The sequence below is a fragment of the Salvelinus namaycush genome, chromosome 1 (assembly GCF_016432855.1).
Source record: "Salvelinus namaycush isolate Seneca chromosome 1, SaNama_1.0, whole genome shotgun sequence".
Taxonomy (NCBI): Eukaryota; Metazoa; Chordata; class Actinopteri; order Salmoniformes; family Salmonidae; genus Salvelinus; species Salvelinus namaycush.
In genome coordinates this window covers 16,608,443-16,624,455 of record NC_052307.1, presented here as the reverse complement: position 1 = coordinate 16,624,455, position 16,013 = coordinate 16,608,443, and the positions used below count along the sequence as shown (strand labels likewise).

At 48.6% G+C, this 16,013-nt stretch overlaps 1 protein-coding gene across 7 annotated transcripts in view; it reads left to right on the top strand.

Annotated features, from left to right (window-relative positions):
* pcsk5b (proprotein convertase subtilisin/kexin type 5b) overlaps positions 1 to 16,013 on the top strand; it is a 74,940-nt gene that overhangs the window by 36,912 nt on the left and 22,015 nt on the right. For all 7 annotated transcript variants that reach the window (XR_005477258.1, XM_038997986.1, XM_038998066.1 and 4 more), the window contains 10 exons: positions 173 to 290; positions 1,433 to 1,621; positions 1,961 to 2,097; positions 2,310 to 2,435; positions 6,321 to 6,423; positions 7,446 to 7,639; positions 7,924 to 8,008; positions 15,090 to 15,193; positions 15,311 to 15,449; positions 15,808 to 15,923. Coding sequence is in view for 6 of the 7 variants with exons in the window: in XM_038997986.1 (XP_038853914.1) it covers positions 173 to 290; positions 1,433 to 1,621; positions 1,961 to 2,097; positions 2,310 to 2,435; positions 6,321 to 6,423; positions 7,446 to 7,639; positions 7,924 to 8,008; positions 15,090 to 15,193; positions 15,311 to 15,449; positions 15,808 to 15,923 (1,311 nt within the window). In the remaining variant the exon portion in view is untranslated. The remainder of the gene's footprint in view (positions 1 to 172; positions 291 to 1,432; positions 1,622 to 1,960; positions 2,098 to 2,309; positions 2,436 to 6,320; positions 6,424 to 7,445; positions 7,640 to 7,923; positions 8,009 to 15,089; positions 15,194 to 15,310; positions 15,450 to 15,807; positions 15,924 to 16,013) is intronic.

Sequence of the window (16,013 nt, the reverse complement as noted above, 5' to 3'; positions counted from 1 at the left end):
TGTTGTTTGTATCTAAATTCAATAACAACCCAAGTTGTAAGGCAACACATTTGTGGTAATTGTGGTGGATCCTTCCTACAGACACTGTATAGATATGTGTATGGGTCGGTGTATGTATTGACTTGATGTTTTGAACGGTTCGGATTGCCTGATGAGTGGGCGTGTCTTGCAGTCAGCCACCTGTATGGCTTTGGTCTGATGGACGCGGAGGCTATGGTAAAGGAGGCGGAGCGATGGAAGCAGGTCCCCGCCCAGCACATCTGTGTGGAGAGTGCCGACCGCCAGATCAGGTACTACACAACCAACGCCTCCCTAGTTTTCCTGTCCTTACCCAATCAACCAACCAATCAAATTTGATCTGTTCAAAGCTATTGCCAAATACATTACAACACTATATTAAACAACAACCAAGGGTAGTGTTCATCAGGGCAAAAAGTTGTTTCACTCCGTTTTGGAGAATATTTTCCCATTTCGTGCCTACTGACTCTCTCCCGGGGGGTGTGTTTTTGTCCAGAGGTTTTCATGCACCTACATGTATGGGATTGTGCAAGCTCCTGCACTGAGGGGAGCCAGCCAAGCATTCGTTCTGGAGGGTCTAACGCGCGCGCGCGCACACACACACACACATGCACACACATCCCAGATGACTTACAGGCCCTTTCAATTTGATCTGCTTGTTTTTTTCTTCTGCGCAGCTGGATGCTTAATCGGGCCCTTGTTGAACACATCGACGAGCCAATCACAGTTTAGTTTACTGGCTTTGAATGGAAACAATTAGCCTCATGCTAGTTCCCTAGTCGATCTCCCTATCTATCAGCCCCATGATGGCTGGACGATAGGAATCTTATGGGAAGCATATCATGTTTGTGTGTTTTGAGGGACTGTTTGTAGTATGTGAAGTGAGGCAGCACCGGGTGTGTTTTGGCAACACTGTGTTTTTGCTCTGGAGCTGTCCTCCGGGCGTCATCTTCCAGCCGCTGGGCTCTGCACTGAGACACCCCTTGGCTGGCCTCTCCATTGCATTTGGTAACGTCTGGGCCTTCTCATCCTTGGAGTATTGGAGAGAACCATGAGATCTGTAGACTGCCAGGGAAGTCGTAGTCTAGGTTTGTCTCGTCCTCCCAAACCCCCGTCCCCGTCCCCCCCCGTCCCAAGCACACTTAAATGCAGATCTACACCTCAAACCACACACTTGCTAGCGTGGATTCTGGCATAGTGTTTGGGAGCCAAGCTACGATATCACTCGTCCTGTCCCCTCTGCTCTCAAAAAAACACGGTTCAGATTCATCAATAATCCATGATAGCTGGGTAGCACATGGCTCGCCTACTCTGTGTCTGTGGGTTTTAATTCCTCTCACACGTCAGATTTAGATTCTGATTGGGTGACTGCTCTGACACTGACACCTGATTGGTTGCTTCCCTCTGCCTGCAGGACGATCCGCCCGGAGCATGTGGTGCGCTCTGTGTACAAGGCCACCGGCTGCATTGACAACTCCAACCACCATGTCATCTACCTGGAGCATGTGGTCGTACGCATCACCATCACACACCCGCGCCGCGGTGACCTGTCAATCAACCTCACGTCCCCCTCGGGAACCAAGTCCCAGCTGCTTGGCAACAGGTGAACTTCCCCTTCAATTCTACTGTACTACTCTCGCTCTTACACTACGCACCAGGGTTTCTTCACTCCTGGCAGGAAGGCTTGTGTTCCATCCCAGCATTAACACACTTGTTTTGACGAATCATTAAGCCGTTAAATAGTTTAACCAGATGTGTTGGTACTGGACCGGAATAAGAAGAACCTGCACATCCCTGTGGCTCCCCAGGACCAGGATTGAAGAGCACTGGTCAACATGTTTCTACTACTGAGTCTCTCCAGTTTGTGGTCTGAATGTGGTTGAACCGTGTGGTTTCTCCCTTGTAGGAAATAGAAGTGTGGTTGACTTGTGGTCTCCTCTAGGTTGTTTGACCACTCCATGGAGGGCTTTAAGAACTGGGAGTTCATGACCACACACTGCTGGGGGGAGAAAGCGGCCGGGGACTGGATCCTGGAGATCCATGACTCCCCCTCGCAGCTCCGCAGCCAGAAAGTCCCAGGTACAGTAGACTAGAGAAGCCCTGTCTAAAGAAGCGACAGCACCAGTGGAAAATATGCTGAAAAAAGTGACCTATCCCCTTAAGGATACTCACCAACCAGAGTTATATTGTGTAGCAGTAAACCAATGATGTGTCCTTTACCAATGATGTGTAATTTTTCACCTTTTCTCTTGTCTGTCTTTGCTGATGCTATGCTGGGCGGCATAACCCAGGTAAGCTGAAGGAGTGGTCCCTGGTGCTATATGGCACCTCCGTGCACCCGTACTCCTCCCTGCGCAGCGACAAGCCCCGTTCGGCCGAGCCCCCTGCAGACGAAGAATTCACTGAGGAGTACAGTGGTGAGTGGGGAATATGACGGAGGGACTAAAGAAAGAGGTGGAGGACAGAATACAGGAGTTCTCTCTCCCTACCACTTTCTGTTCCTTACCTATCTCTGTTTGCTACCTTGTTACATTGCATTTGGAAAGTATTCAGACGCCTTGACTTTATCCACATTTTGTTAATTTACAGCCTTGTTCTAAAATTGATTAAAGTTTTTTTCCCTCATCAATCTACACACAATACCCCATAATGACAAGCAAAAACAGGTTTTTAGAAATGTTTGTAAGTTTATAAAAAATGTAAACTATCACATTTACATAAGTATTAATACCCTTTACTCAGTACTTTGTTGAAGCACCTTTGGCAGCAATTACAGCCTCAAGTTGTCTTGGGTATGGTGCTACAATCTTGGCACACCTGTATTTGGGGAGTTTCTCCCATTTTTCTCTGCAGATCCTCTCAAGCTCTGTCATGTTGAATGGGGAGCGTCGCTGCACAGCTATTTTCAGGTCTTTCCAGAGATGTTCGATCGGGTTCAAGTCCGGGCTCTGGCTGGGACACTCGAACATTTAGAGACTTGTCCCGATGCCACTCCTGCGTTGTCTTGGCTGTGTGCTTAGGGTCGTTGTCCTGTTGGAAGGTGAACCTTCGCCCCAGTCTGAAGTCCTGAGCGCTCTGAAGCAGGTTTTCATCAAGGATCGCTCTGTACTTTGTTCTGTTCATCTTTGCCTCAATCCTGACTAGTCTCCCAGTCCCTGCTGCTGAAAAACCTCCCCACAGCACGATGCTGCCACCACCATGCTTCACCGTAGGGATGGTGCCAGGTTTCCTCCAGACGTGACGCTTGGCATTCAGGCCAAAGAGTTCAATCTTGGTTTCATCAGACCAGAGAATCTTGTTTCTCATGGTCTGAGTCTTTAGGTGCCTTTTGGCAAACTCCAAGCGGGCTGTCATGTGCCTTTTACTGAGGAGTGGCTTTGGTCTGGCCACTCGACCATAAAGGCCTAATTGGTGGAGTGCTGCAGTGATGGTTGTCCTTCTGGAAGGTTATCCCATCTCCACTGAGGAGCTCTGTCAGAGTGACCATCGGGTTCTTGGTCACCTCCCTGACCAAGGCCCTTCTCCCCCGATTGCTCAGTTTGGCCGGGCGGCCAGCTCTAGGAAGAGTCTGTATTCTAGTCAATGCCATCCTATTAAACTATTGCTGTACTGTGTATGTACTATTCTATCCTATGTATTCTACAGATATACAAAATATTCTATCCACATACTTTCCAAAATGTCTATACATCCCATCACATAGATACAGTTGAAGTCAGAAGTTTACATACACCTTAGCCAAATGCAATTAAACGCCATTTTTCACAATTCCTGACATTTAATCCTAGTAAAAATTCCCTGTTTTAGGTCAGTTAGGATCACCACTTTATTTTAAGAATGTGAAATGTCAGAATAATAGAGAGAATTATGCATTTCAGCTTTTATTTATTTCATCACATTCCCAGTCGGTCAGAAGTTTACATGCACTCAATTAGTGTTTGGTAGCATTGCCTTTAAATTGTTTAACGTGGGTCAAACGTTTCGCTTAGCCTTCCACAAGCTTCCCACAATAAGTTGGGTCAATTTTGGCCCATTCCTCCTGACAGAGCTGGTGTAACTGAGTCAGGTTTGTAGGCCTCCTTGCTTGCACATGCTTTTCCAGTTCTGCCCACAAATTTTCTATGGGATTTGTTGTCAGGGCTTTGTGATGGCCACTCCAATACCTTGACTTTGTTGTCCTTAAGCCATTTTGCCACAACTTTGGAAGTATGCTTGGGGTCATTGTCCATTTGGAAGACCCATTTGCGACCAAGCTTTAACTTCCTGACTGGTGTCTTGAGATGTTGCTTCAATATATCCACATAATGTACCTTCCTCATGATGCCATCTATTTTGTGAAGTGCACCAGTCCCTCCTGCAGCAAAGCATCCCCACAACATGATGCTGCCACCCCCGTGCTTCACGGTTGGGATGGTATTCTTCGGCTTGCAAGCCTTCTTCCTCCAAACATAACGATGGACATTATGGCCATACAGTTCTATTTTTGTTTCATCAGACCAGAGGACATTTCTCCAAAAAGTACAATCTTTGTCCCCATGTGCAGTTGCAAACCATAGTCTGGCTTTTTTATGGCGGTTTTGGAGCAGTGGCTTCTTTCTTGCTGAGCGGCTTTTCAGGTTATGTCGCTACAGAACTCGTTTTACTGTGGATATAGATATTTTTGTACCCGTTTCCTCCATCGTCTTCACATGGTTCTTTGCTGTTGTTCTGGGATTGATTTGCACTTTTCGCATCAAAGTACGTTCATCTCTAGGAGACAGAATGCGTGTCCTTCCTGAGCGCGATGACGGCAGTGTGGTCCTATGGTGTTTATACTTGCGTACTATTGTTTGTACAGATGAACATGGTACCTTCAGGCGTTTGGAAATTGCTCCCAAGGATGAACCAGGCTTGTAGAGGTCTACAATTTATTTTCTGAGGTCTTGGCTGATTTCTTTTGATTTTCCCATGATGTCAAGCAAATAGGGACTAAGTTTGAAGGTAGGTCTTGAAATACATCCAGAGGTACACCTCCAATTGACTCAAATCATGTCAATTAGCCTATCAGTAGCTTCTAAAGCCATGACGACATTTTCTGGAATTTTCCAAGCTGATAAAAGGCACAGTCAACTTAGTGTATGTAAACTTCTGACCTATGGGAATTGTGATACAGTGAAATAATCTGTTTGTAATCAATTGTTGGAAAAATTACTTGTCATGCACAAAGAAGATGACCTAACTGACTTGCCAAAACTATAGTTTGTTGACAAGACATTAGTGTAGTGGTTGAAAACACTTAGGTTGGAGTTATTAAAACTCGTATGTAAACTTCCGACTTCAACTGTAGACAGATATCTCAAACTTCTTCCATTTAAGAATGATGGATGCCAATGTTCTTGGGGACCTTCAATGCTGCATATTTTTTATTTTTTTTACCCTTCCCCAGATCAGTTTCCTCACACAATTGCGTAACCTATAGAGGTGTTGCGCAATATGAGCTCATGGGTTCTCATGATGTGTTTGATTAGATTTTTGAATAACATTTGCATTGATGTCAGAGTGATTAGAGGGACAATAGAGTCTGGAGTACCAGGCAGTTAGCAAGTTTGGTAGGCTACTAATGACCATTCGCAGCATCAGAGCTTGGAGAAGCCTAATTGCCGTGACTAAATGTTTGTAACAGGGACTGAATACTTTCCGAGTGCACTGTACCTCCTATGGTTCCTATCTCGCACTACCTTGAACCACTTTCCTTTTATAGCTCTAGCTCTCTCCGTAACTTCTTTATCAGCAAAGTCCGTGCTAGTAGGAAAAGAGAAGTACACATTTTTTCTCTTTCTTTTCTCCCCCTTTCTCTACCTCTGTGGGTTTCTCCTGCAGGGTTACAGTGAGCAGGCAGCTGATAGTCATTAGCCAGTGTGATCAGCCACAGCCATGATAGCAGAACATAAACACCCCCAACATTTTTATGCTCGTTAGACACAACACACTCCTGCCTTCTGCACAACAGGAACACCTTTCACACTCTCACTCACTCACTCAAACAGACCTAGCAATAGGAGAATATTACACAAGACACTGAAGACTTTCTACTTCTCTAACGGTAATGTGATTCGCTGTAGTACACATCAGACACTGCACCCTAACATCACACTACATGGTTGTTTCTTCAAAACTTAGAATTATGGGTTGGAATGCCAGTCACCTCCCTTTAGTCGCACCCAGTTTTGTCTCATTCATAAAGTCAACTAACCTCCCCACCCCCTGTAGCATGGTGTATTACAGTACCCATAATGCTCTGTATAACACATCCTCTTCACCAGGGCTCTGTAACAGTGAGTGCAACGAGAATGGCTGTGAAGGCCCCGGACCTCACCAGTGCATCAACTGCCTCCACTACTTCCTCAAGTTCAAGAACAACACCAGGTTAGAATGTCAGTGTTCTGGCTGTCAAGTCATAGGCTGTGTTTACACAGGCAGCCCAATTCTGATCTTTTCCCCAGTTATTGGCAGAAGATCTGATTGGTCAAAAGACTGCAGTGTCAGGGACATTGCACCTCTCTTGTTTCACTCGTTTGCTTTGATTGAAGTCGGTGGTGACCCGACTATTGCCACACGGTGAGAACCATTCTTACAAGGCCATGATCCGTAGAGTAAGGCGTACCATAAACAAATCGTTTCCAAAACGAATGTGTGTGTGAGAGGGGGAGGTTGACCTTTGTGAATGTGTGCAGTGGAGATCTTAGTCCACTGTAATTGCCTATGTCTGGAGCACATTACACAGTACACTAATAAACAAGAGGGGTGTGCAGGTGCCTCTGTCTTGTAAAACCTTATCATTAGCCATCTTAAGAATACAATGTTTTTCCACTACTTCCAACCCCTGAGTGCTTAATGTAGCTGGAGTGGGGTTTGGGAGGGGTGGAAGGAAAGGGGGGGGGGGTACTGACGCTAATGCTCATAATTATATCCCTATGTTTCTCTTTGATGACCTCGCCTAACAGGTGGGGATGTGAGTGTGGTTGGAGGGGGAGGGGGCTCTGACGTGGGAGAAGTTCTGGAGCACACGGTTTTACATTTATTTAAAAACAGGCGGTTTATGAAGTTATCTAACAGATGTGCTTTAAAAGAAGGCACCTGTTCACCGTACAGAAACGCACGAACATTCCCACGCTTATGCAGTCACAAATCTGATACGCACGGAAACATATGCTGTGTATAATTTCGGACCATGAACTTTGTTCGCTCCCATGGGGGGAAGAGGGATTGTTATTCTAGAATCTAGTGGATTTTGGTTTATCACCTTGTTCAAACAGAGTCAGCGGTCAGAGTGCAAAAATCTAGCCTAGCATTCCGTTTCTTTCCTTTAGCCTGTTCCTGTATGCCGATAACATATTTCTCCTCTCTCTCTGTCCCATCCTTCTCCCTCTTTCTACACTCCGCTGCAGGACGTGTGTGTCGGAGTGCCCATCCGGGTTTTTCCGCGACGACAGGAAGCGCTGTAAGAAGTGTTCATCTCTGTGTGAGACGTGTGTTGGTAGCCGTAGCGACCAGTGCTCCACCTGCAGACCGGGCTTCCACCTTAACGAGGGCTCCAATAACTGTGTGGCCAGCTGTGTGGACGGCTTCTATCTGGACCACGGCAAGTCACACACACACGGAATATTCTAACATGGGCCTTGACGTGCCTTGAAGGCAATTGGTTGGTTGATTGATTGGCTAGAAAACCAACCAATGACCTGGTGTCCCAGGTATGAAACCTTGAGGCACAGATTTGAACCCACCCTCGCCCTTCCCCTCCACCATCCTCAAACTCCACCTCTTCTCCCTTACCCACCGCTGACCCCGACTCCGACACCAACCCCCCTAACACTTCCAATGCCTCTTTGGCCCCTATGTGACTAGACGTCTTCTTTCGTGTTACAGATTCCAACATGTGCAGGAGATGCAACGAGAACTGCAAGAAGTGCACCACGTCTAATATCTGCACCGAATGCAAACCAGGGATGAGGTAAGCCAAACACACTCCCTCTGAACCCGTCACCTATCGCCCCCCTACACACAAACACACTCCCTCTGAACCCGTCACCTCTAGCCCCCCTACACACAAACACACTCCCTCTGAACCCGTCACCTCTAGCCCCCCTACACACAAACACACTCCCTCTGAACCCGTCACCTCTAGCCCCCCTACACACAAACACACTCCCTCTGAACCCGTCACCTCTAGCCCCCCTACACACAAACACACTCCCTCTGAACCCGTCACCTCTAGCCCCCCTACACACAAACACACTCCCTCTGAACCCGTCACCTCTAGCCCCCCTACACACAAACACACTCCCTCTGAACCCGTCACCTCTAGCCCCCCTACACACAAACACACTCCCTCTGAACCCGTCACCTCTAGCCCCCCTACACACAAACACACTCCCTCTGAACCCGTCACCTCTAGCCCCCCTACACACAAACACACTCCCTCTGAACCCGTCACCTCTAGCCCCCCTACACACAAACACACTCCCTCTGAACCCGTCACCTCTAGCCCCCCTACACACAAACACACTCCCTCTGAACCCGTCACCTCTAGCCCCCCTACACACAAACACACTCCCTCTGAACCCGTCACCTCTAGCCCCCCTACACACAAACACACTCCCTCTGAACCCGTCACCTCTAGCCCCCCTACACACAAACACACTCCCTCTGAACCCGTCACCTCTAGCCCCCCTACACACAAACACACTCCCTCTGAACCCGTCACCTCTAGCCCCCCTACACACAAACACACTCCCTCTGAACCCGTCACCTCTAGCCCCCCTACACACAAACACACTCCCTCTGAACCCGTCACCTCTAGCCCCCCTACACACAAACACACTCCCTCTGAACCCGTCACCTCTAGCCCCCCTACACACAAACACACTCCCTCTGAACCCGTCACCTCTAGCCCCCCTACACACAAACACACTCCCTCTGAACCCGTCACCTCTAGCCCCCCTACACACAAACACACTCCCTCTGAACCCGTCACCTCTAGCCCCCCTACACACAAACACACTCCCTCTGAACCCGTCACCTCTAGCCCCCCTACACACAAACACACTCCCTCTGAACCCGTCACCTCTAGCCCCCCTACACACAAACACACTCCCTCTGAACCCGTCACCTCTAGCCCCCCTACACACAAACACACTCCCTCTGAACCCGTCACCTCTAGCCCCCCTACACACAAACACACTCCCTCTGAACCCGTCACCTCTAGCCCCCCTACACACAAACACACTCCCTCTGAACCCGTCACCTCTAGCCCCCCTACACACAAACACACTCCCTCTGAACCCGTCACCTCTAGCCCCCCTACACACAAACACACTCCCTCTGAACCCGTCACCTCTAGCCCCCCTACACACAAACACACTCCCTCTGAACCCGTCACCTCTAGCCCCCCTACACACAAACACACTCCCTCTGAACCCGTCACCTCTAGCCCCCCTACACACAAACACACTCCCTCTGAACCCGTCACCTCTAGCCCCCCTACACACAAACACACTCCCTCTGAACCCGTCACCTCTAGCCCCCCTACACACAAACACACTCCCTCTGAACCCGTCACCTCTAGCCCCCCTACACACAAACACACTCCCTCTGAACCCGTCACCTCTAGCCCCCCTACACACAAACACACTCCCTCTGAACCCGTCACCTCTAGCCCCCCTACACACAAACACACTCCCTCTGAACCCGTCACCTCTAGCCCCCCTACACACAAACACACTCCCTCTGAACCCGTCACCTCTAGCCCCCCTACACACAAACACACTCCCTCTGAACCCGTCACCTCTAGCCCCCCTACACACAAACACACTCCCTCTGAACCCGTCACCTCTAGCCCCCCTACACACAAACACACTCCCTCTGAACCCGTCACCTCTAGCCCCCCTACACACAAACACACTCCCTCTGAACCCGTCACCTCTAGCCCCCCTACACACAAACACACTCCCTCTGAACCCGTCACCTCTAGCCCCCCTACACACAAACACACTCCCTCTGAACCCGTCACCTCTAGCCCCCCTACACACAAACACACTCCCTCTGAACCCGTCACCTCTAGCCCCCCTACACACAAACACACTCCCTCTGAACCCGTCACCTCTAGCCCCCCTACACACAAACACACTCCCTCTGAACCCGTCACCTCTAGCCCCCCTACACACAAACACACTCCCTCTGAACCCGTCACCTCTAGCCCCCCTACACACAAACACACTCCCTCTGAACCCGTCACCTCTAGCCCCCCTACACACAAACACACTCCCTCTGAACCCGTCACCTCTAGCCCCCCTACACACAAACACACTCCCTCTGAACCCGTCACCTCTAGCCCCCCTACACACAAACACACTCCCTCTGAACCCGTCACCTCTAGCCCCCCTACACACAAACACACTCCCTCTGAACCCGTCACCTCTAGCCCCCCTACACACAAACACACTCCCTCTGAACCCGTCACCTCTAGCCCCCCTACACACAAACACACTCCCTCTGAACCCGTCACCTCTAGCCCCCCTACACACAAACACACTCCCTCTGAACCCGTCACCTCTAGCCCCCCTACACACAAACACACTCCCTCTGAACCCGTCACCTCTAGCCCCCCTACACACAAACACACTCCCTCTGAACCCGTCACCTCTAGCCCCCCTACACACAAACACACTCCCTCTGAACCCGTCACCTCTAGCCCCCCTACACACAAACACACTCCCTCTGAACCCGTCACCTCTAGCCCCCCTACACACAAACACACTCCCTCTGAACCCGTCACCTCTAGCCCCCCTACACACAAACACACTCCCTCTGAACCCGTCACCTCTAGCCCCCCTACACACAAACACACTCCCTCTGAACCCGTCACCTCTAGCCCCCCTACACACAAACACACTGCCTCTGAACCCGTCACCTCTAGCCCCCCTACACACAAACACACTGCCTCTGAACCCGTCACCTCTAGCCCCCCTACACACAAACACACTGCCTCTGAACCCGTCACCTCTAGCCCCCCTACACACAAACACACTGCCTCTGAACCCGTCACCTCTAGCCCCCCTACACACAAACACACTGCCTCTGAACCCGTCACCTCTAGCCCCCCTACACACAAACACACTGCCTCTGAACCCGTCACCTCTAGCCCCCTACACACAAACACACTGCCTCTGAACCCGTCACCTCTAGCCCCCCTACACACAAACACACTGCCTCTGAACCCGTCACCTCTAGCCCCCCTACACACAAACACACTGCCTCTGAACCCGTCACCTCTAGCCCCCCTACACACAAACACACTGCCTCTGAACCCGTCACCTCTAGCCCCCCTACACACAAACACACTGCCTCTGAACCCGTCACCTCTAGCCCCCCTACACACAAACACACTGCCTCTGAACCCGTCACCTCTAGCCCCCCTACACACAAACACACTGCCTCTGAACCCGTCACCTCTAGCCCCCCTACACACAAACACACTGCCTCTGAACCCGTCACCTCTAGCCCCCCTACACACAAACACACTGCCTCTGAACCCGTCACCTCTAGCCCCCCTACACACAAACACACTGCCTCTGAACCCGTCACCTCTAGCCCCCCTACACACAAACACACTGCCTCTGAACCCGTCACCTCTAGCCCCCCTACACACAAACACACTGCCTCTGAACCCGTCACCTCTAGCCCCCCTACACACAAACACACTGCCTCTGAACCCGTCACCTCTAGCCCCCCTACACACAAACACACTGCCTCTGAACCCGTCACCTCTAGCCCCCCTACACACAAACACACTGCCTCTGAACCCGTCACCTCTAGCCCCCCTACACACAAACACACTGCCTCTGAACCCGTCACCTCTAGCCCCCCTACACACAAACACACTGCCTCTGAACCCGTCACCTCTAGCCCCCCTACACACAAACACACTGCCTCTGAACCCGTCACCTCTAGCCCCCCTACACACAAACACACTGCCTCTGAACCCGTCACCTCTAGCCCCCCTACACACAAACACACTGCCTCTGAACCCGTCACCTCTAGCCCCCCTACACACAAACACACTGCTGGTCTGTAGTTGTAGTTGAATCACTAAACGGTCCAGTGACATTTTCATGTGTCTCTGGAGTTTTTGATTATCACCGCCACAACACTTGCCCTCAGACAGAGGGGCAATTCCAAAGCGCTTCAGTTAATATGAGAACCAAACACTTTGAAGTGTTTCAAAACATTGGTCTTGAATCCAGGCTGACTTACTCCTGCTAGTTTTCAGTGCTGTCTGAGACAGCGGTGGTAACACGTGCAGTAATCCTTCCGAACACCTGCGAGACCACAGACAGTCGCTCTTGTTCACCCTTCACAGGAGAGGGAGGACAAAAACCCAACTCCTTTCTGGAAAACAGAGCTAATATAACCCAGGCCAGTTGTTTTTCAGCTCTGCTCACCACAGAAACCTGTCCTCGCAGGAACTTCTCAGATCCTAAAATTGAGATCCAAACCTAAGTGAAATTCCCATCATACACCAACAGGACCCAGTAATAAAATAAAAAATATTTAAAAAATATATATATATTATTTCTATATATTTTTTTATTACTTGGTCCTGTTGGTGTATGATGGGAATTTATTTATATATATATACACACACACACACACACACACACACACACACAGTGCATTCGGAAAGTATTCAGACCCCTTGACATTTCACATTTTGTTACATTACAGCCTTATTCTACACACTACTCCATAATGACATTTCTAAAAACCTGTTTTTGCTTTGTCATTATGGGGTATTGTGTGTAGAATAAGGCTGTAATGTAACAAAATGTGAGAAGTCAAGGGGTCTGAATACTTTCCGAATGCACTGTATATTCGGTTCCGAGGTGGACCAGATCCGACCCAGAATATGTCAGAGATGAGTGCAAATTGGATCCAAATTGGGTCGGGTCTTTATCGGACCCAAATGGATCCGAAAGATTAAAATTGCAGCTTTATTGCTGTGCATGCCAGCAGAATTCTTTTGACTTGTCTGGCAGGCAGTGAATGTTAACGTTTCACATGCATTTTCTGTTGTTGGCCTATCTAAAATAGAGTGTGTCTACACTACAGCTTAGTATTTTCATAAATGCATCCCTAATTTTAAAATATCGACACAAAAAGGTGTGTGGCAAAGACGTTTTCTTTCTCCCACAGATTTGTGCGCATTCATTGTGAGTTGTTTTCCCTTTGTTAATCTTTATTTTTGATATATACGAACAAAAATATAAACACAACATGTTACAGTTCATATAAGGAAATCTGTCAATTGAAATAAGTTCATTAGGCCCTAATCTATGGATTTCACATGACTGGGCAGGGGCGCAGGCATGTGTGTGGACGTAGGAAGGCATAGGCCCACCAACTTGGGAGCCAAGCCGACCCACTGGCGAGCTAGGCCCAGCCAATTAGGAGTTTTTCCCCACAAAAGGGTTTTATTACAGACAGAAATACTCCTCCCCCCCCCCCCCCCCCCGACGATCCCGCAGGTGAAGAAGCCGGATGTGGCGGAAAACTGGGCTGTCGTGGTTACATGTGGTTGTGGGGCCGGTTGGATATACTGCTACATTTTCTAAAATAACGTTGGAGGCGGCTTATGGTAGAGAAATGAACATTCAATTATCTGGGAAAGACTCTGGTGGACATTCCTGCTGTCATCATGCCAATTGCACATTCAACTTGAGACATCTGTGGCTTTGTGTTGTGACACAACTGCACATTTTGTGGCCTTTTATTGTCCCGTCACAAGGTGCACCTGTGTGATATGTCACACCTGTCAGGTAGATGGATTATCTTGACAAAGGACACAATTCTCACTAACAGGGATGTAAAACAAATTTGTGCACATAATTTGAGAGAAGCTTTGTGTGTGTGTGGAACATTTCTTGGATCTTTTATTTCAGCTCATGAAACATGGGACCAGCACTTTAAATGTTGCGTTTATATTTTTGTTCAGTGTATTTTGCTTGAGCACGCATAGAAGTACCTGGCCTGTGCACAAATGTAGGCCTATTTAAGTTCCCATTTGTGGATGTCTGATGATAGAATTTCTGATTGTATTAACTCACCACCACTTATGAGCTGCGGGGCACCACACACAGAGTATTTTACATCCATTGTGAGTATTTCTTATTGCATTTGAAAAATCTTTCCAACACTCTCCTTCTCGATACGGTTAAGTAACCTCCTTGCCTCGGTGTGACATAGCAACATGTTGCTGATCCCATATCACCAGTGGAAACGTCATAAAATAGGCTGTCTGTTCCGAGCTCATTGGCACAGGAAACCACGAGGGCCCAGTTGAAACAATGTTGCAAGTTCGCTATAGCAAGAGATGAAGCCAGCGAAGGTGAGAGGCAGACAGGTGGAGGAGAGATTAATGCTTTAGACTGAACAAACTGCCATGCGTAGCATGTGATTTATAGAGGTGATTTTTTTTTTTGTATTTTCATCAGGATATTTTCTTCTAATATAATTTTGGATCTGGTCGGTATTTCAGATATTTTCACCGATTCGAGGTCAGAGTCCACCGAGCGTGAGCCGACCTGGGATCCAAGGGTCAATTATAGAATTTTGGATCCGACCTGTTCGGATACCGGGTTGGATTTCTGGTAATCGGGTTAGGATATATCCGTGAAGACCTCCTAGTTTAGAACCTTTAGTGCTGTTCTTAAACATATATATTTTTTCACACCTCTCCTCTGGGATCCCCAGCTGTTCCAAGTATTTGAACTATTCCACAGCTAGCACACCTGATTCGACTTGTTCACTAATCATCAAGCTCTTGAATAGGTGAATCAAGGTGAGCTAGTTCAGGGTTACAAAAAAAATGGGAAATGTCTTGGGACATCCGAGGAGAGGTTTGAAAGCCACTGGACTAATGTATAGTTTATGATTTTAATTTGATGTATGAGACAAAAGTATGAAAAAAGGGACCGGTTGCTAGTGAAGTGTGTTGTGTACTAACGCTTTGTAATTCAGTGTATTGCTCTCGCCAGTCTTCAGGGGAATAAATGTCAGATGACCTGTGACCCCGGGACCTACTATAATGGGCACAGGAGAACCTGCGAACTGTGCCATCGAGCGTGTGCCACCTGTGCAGGTAAAGCTCCCTTCATAAAGTGAAGATGGTCCCTCCCAGTCAGTTGGCCAAAGTAAAAATCGATATTTTGCCCAAAGTGAAGTTTTTGCACTGCTCACAGTCTCCCCCTGTCTGCAGGCACGGGGATGGAGGCGTGTAACAAGTGTGCAGAGGGCTACTTCTTGGAGGAGTGGCGCTGTGTGTCCACCTGCAGTGTGGGATACTACATGTCTGAGCAGACCTCTGACAACGGCGACATCAACAAGTCCTGCAGGAAGTGAGTCTGCTGGACGCGTACAAACTCCACACCTTACACTTCCTCCTCTCTTCTACACCTCCTCCCTACAACCTGGCATGTTTATCCTGTCAAACTGCCTCAAACCGGACTATAATCTTCAAAAGGGTTCCAACATCTGTCATATACCTATGGTCCCTTAAACCTGCCTTTTCCTCCTGTTTAATCTAACGCTACTCGCTATGTGGTCTGGAGGATATCTGTGCGTTAGCCCTCCTGTCTGATGTACCAAAATCATAAAGCTGGAAAAAGGGACCAACACGCTTTGTGGAAAGTGCTCCCTCTATCCAACTATGACCTAAACTATAGCTTTAACCCGCCCCCCCTCCCCCCACCCCAGGTGTGACCACAGCTGCTATGCCTGCACAGGGCCTGGTGAGACGAACTGCAGCACCTGTGTGAATGGCTATAACCTGGAGGCAGGAGTGTGTGTGGTCAGCACCATCTGCAAAGATGGTGAGTACTAGAAACCCTCTTATATTTATATGTATTATAGACTCTTTAAGGACCTCATTCTAGAAGTGTCTGCTCAGTCACTGCACAGGT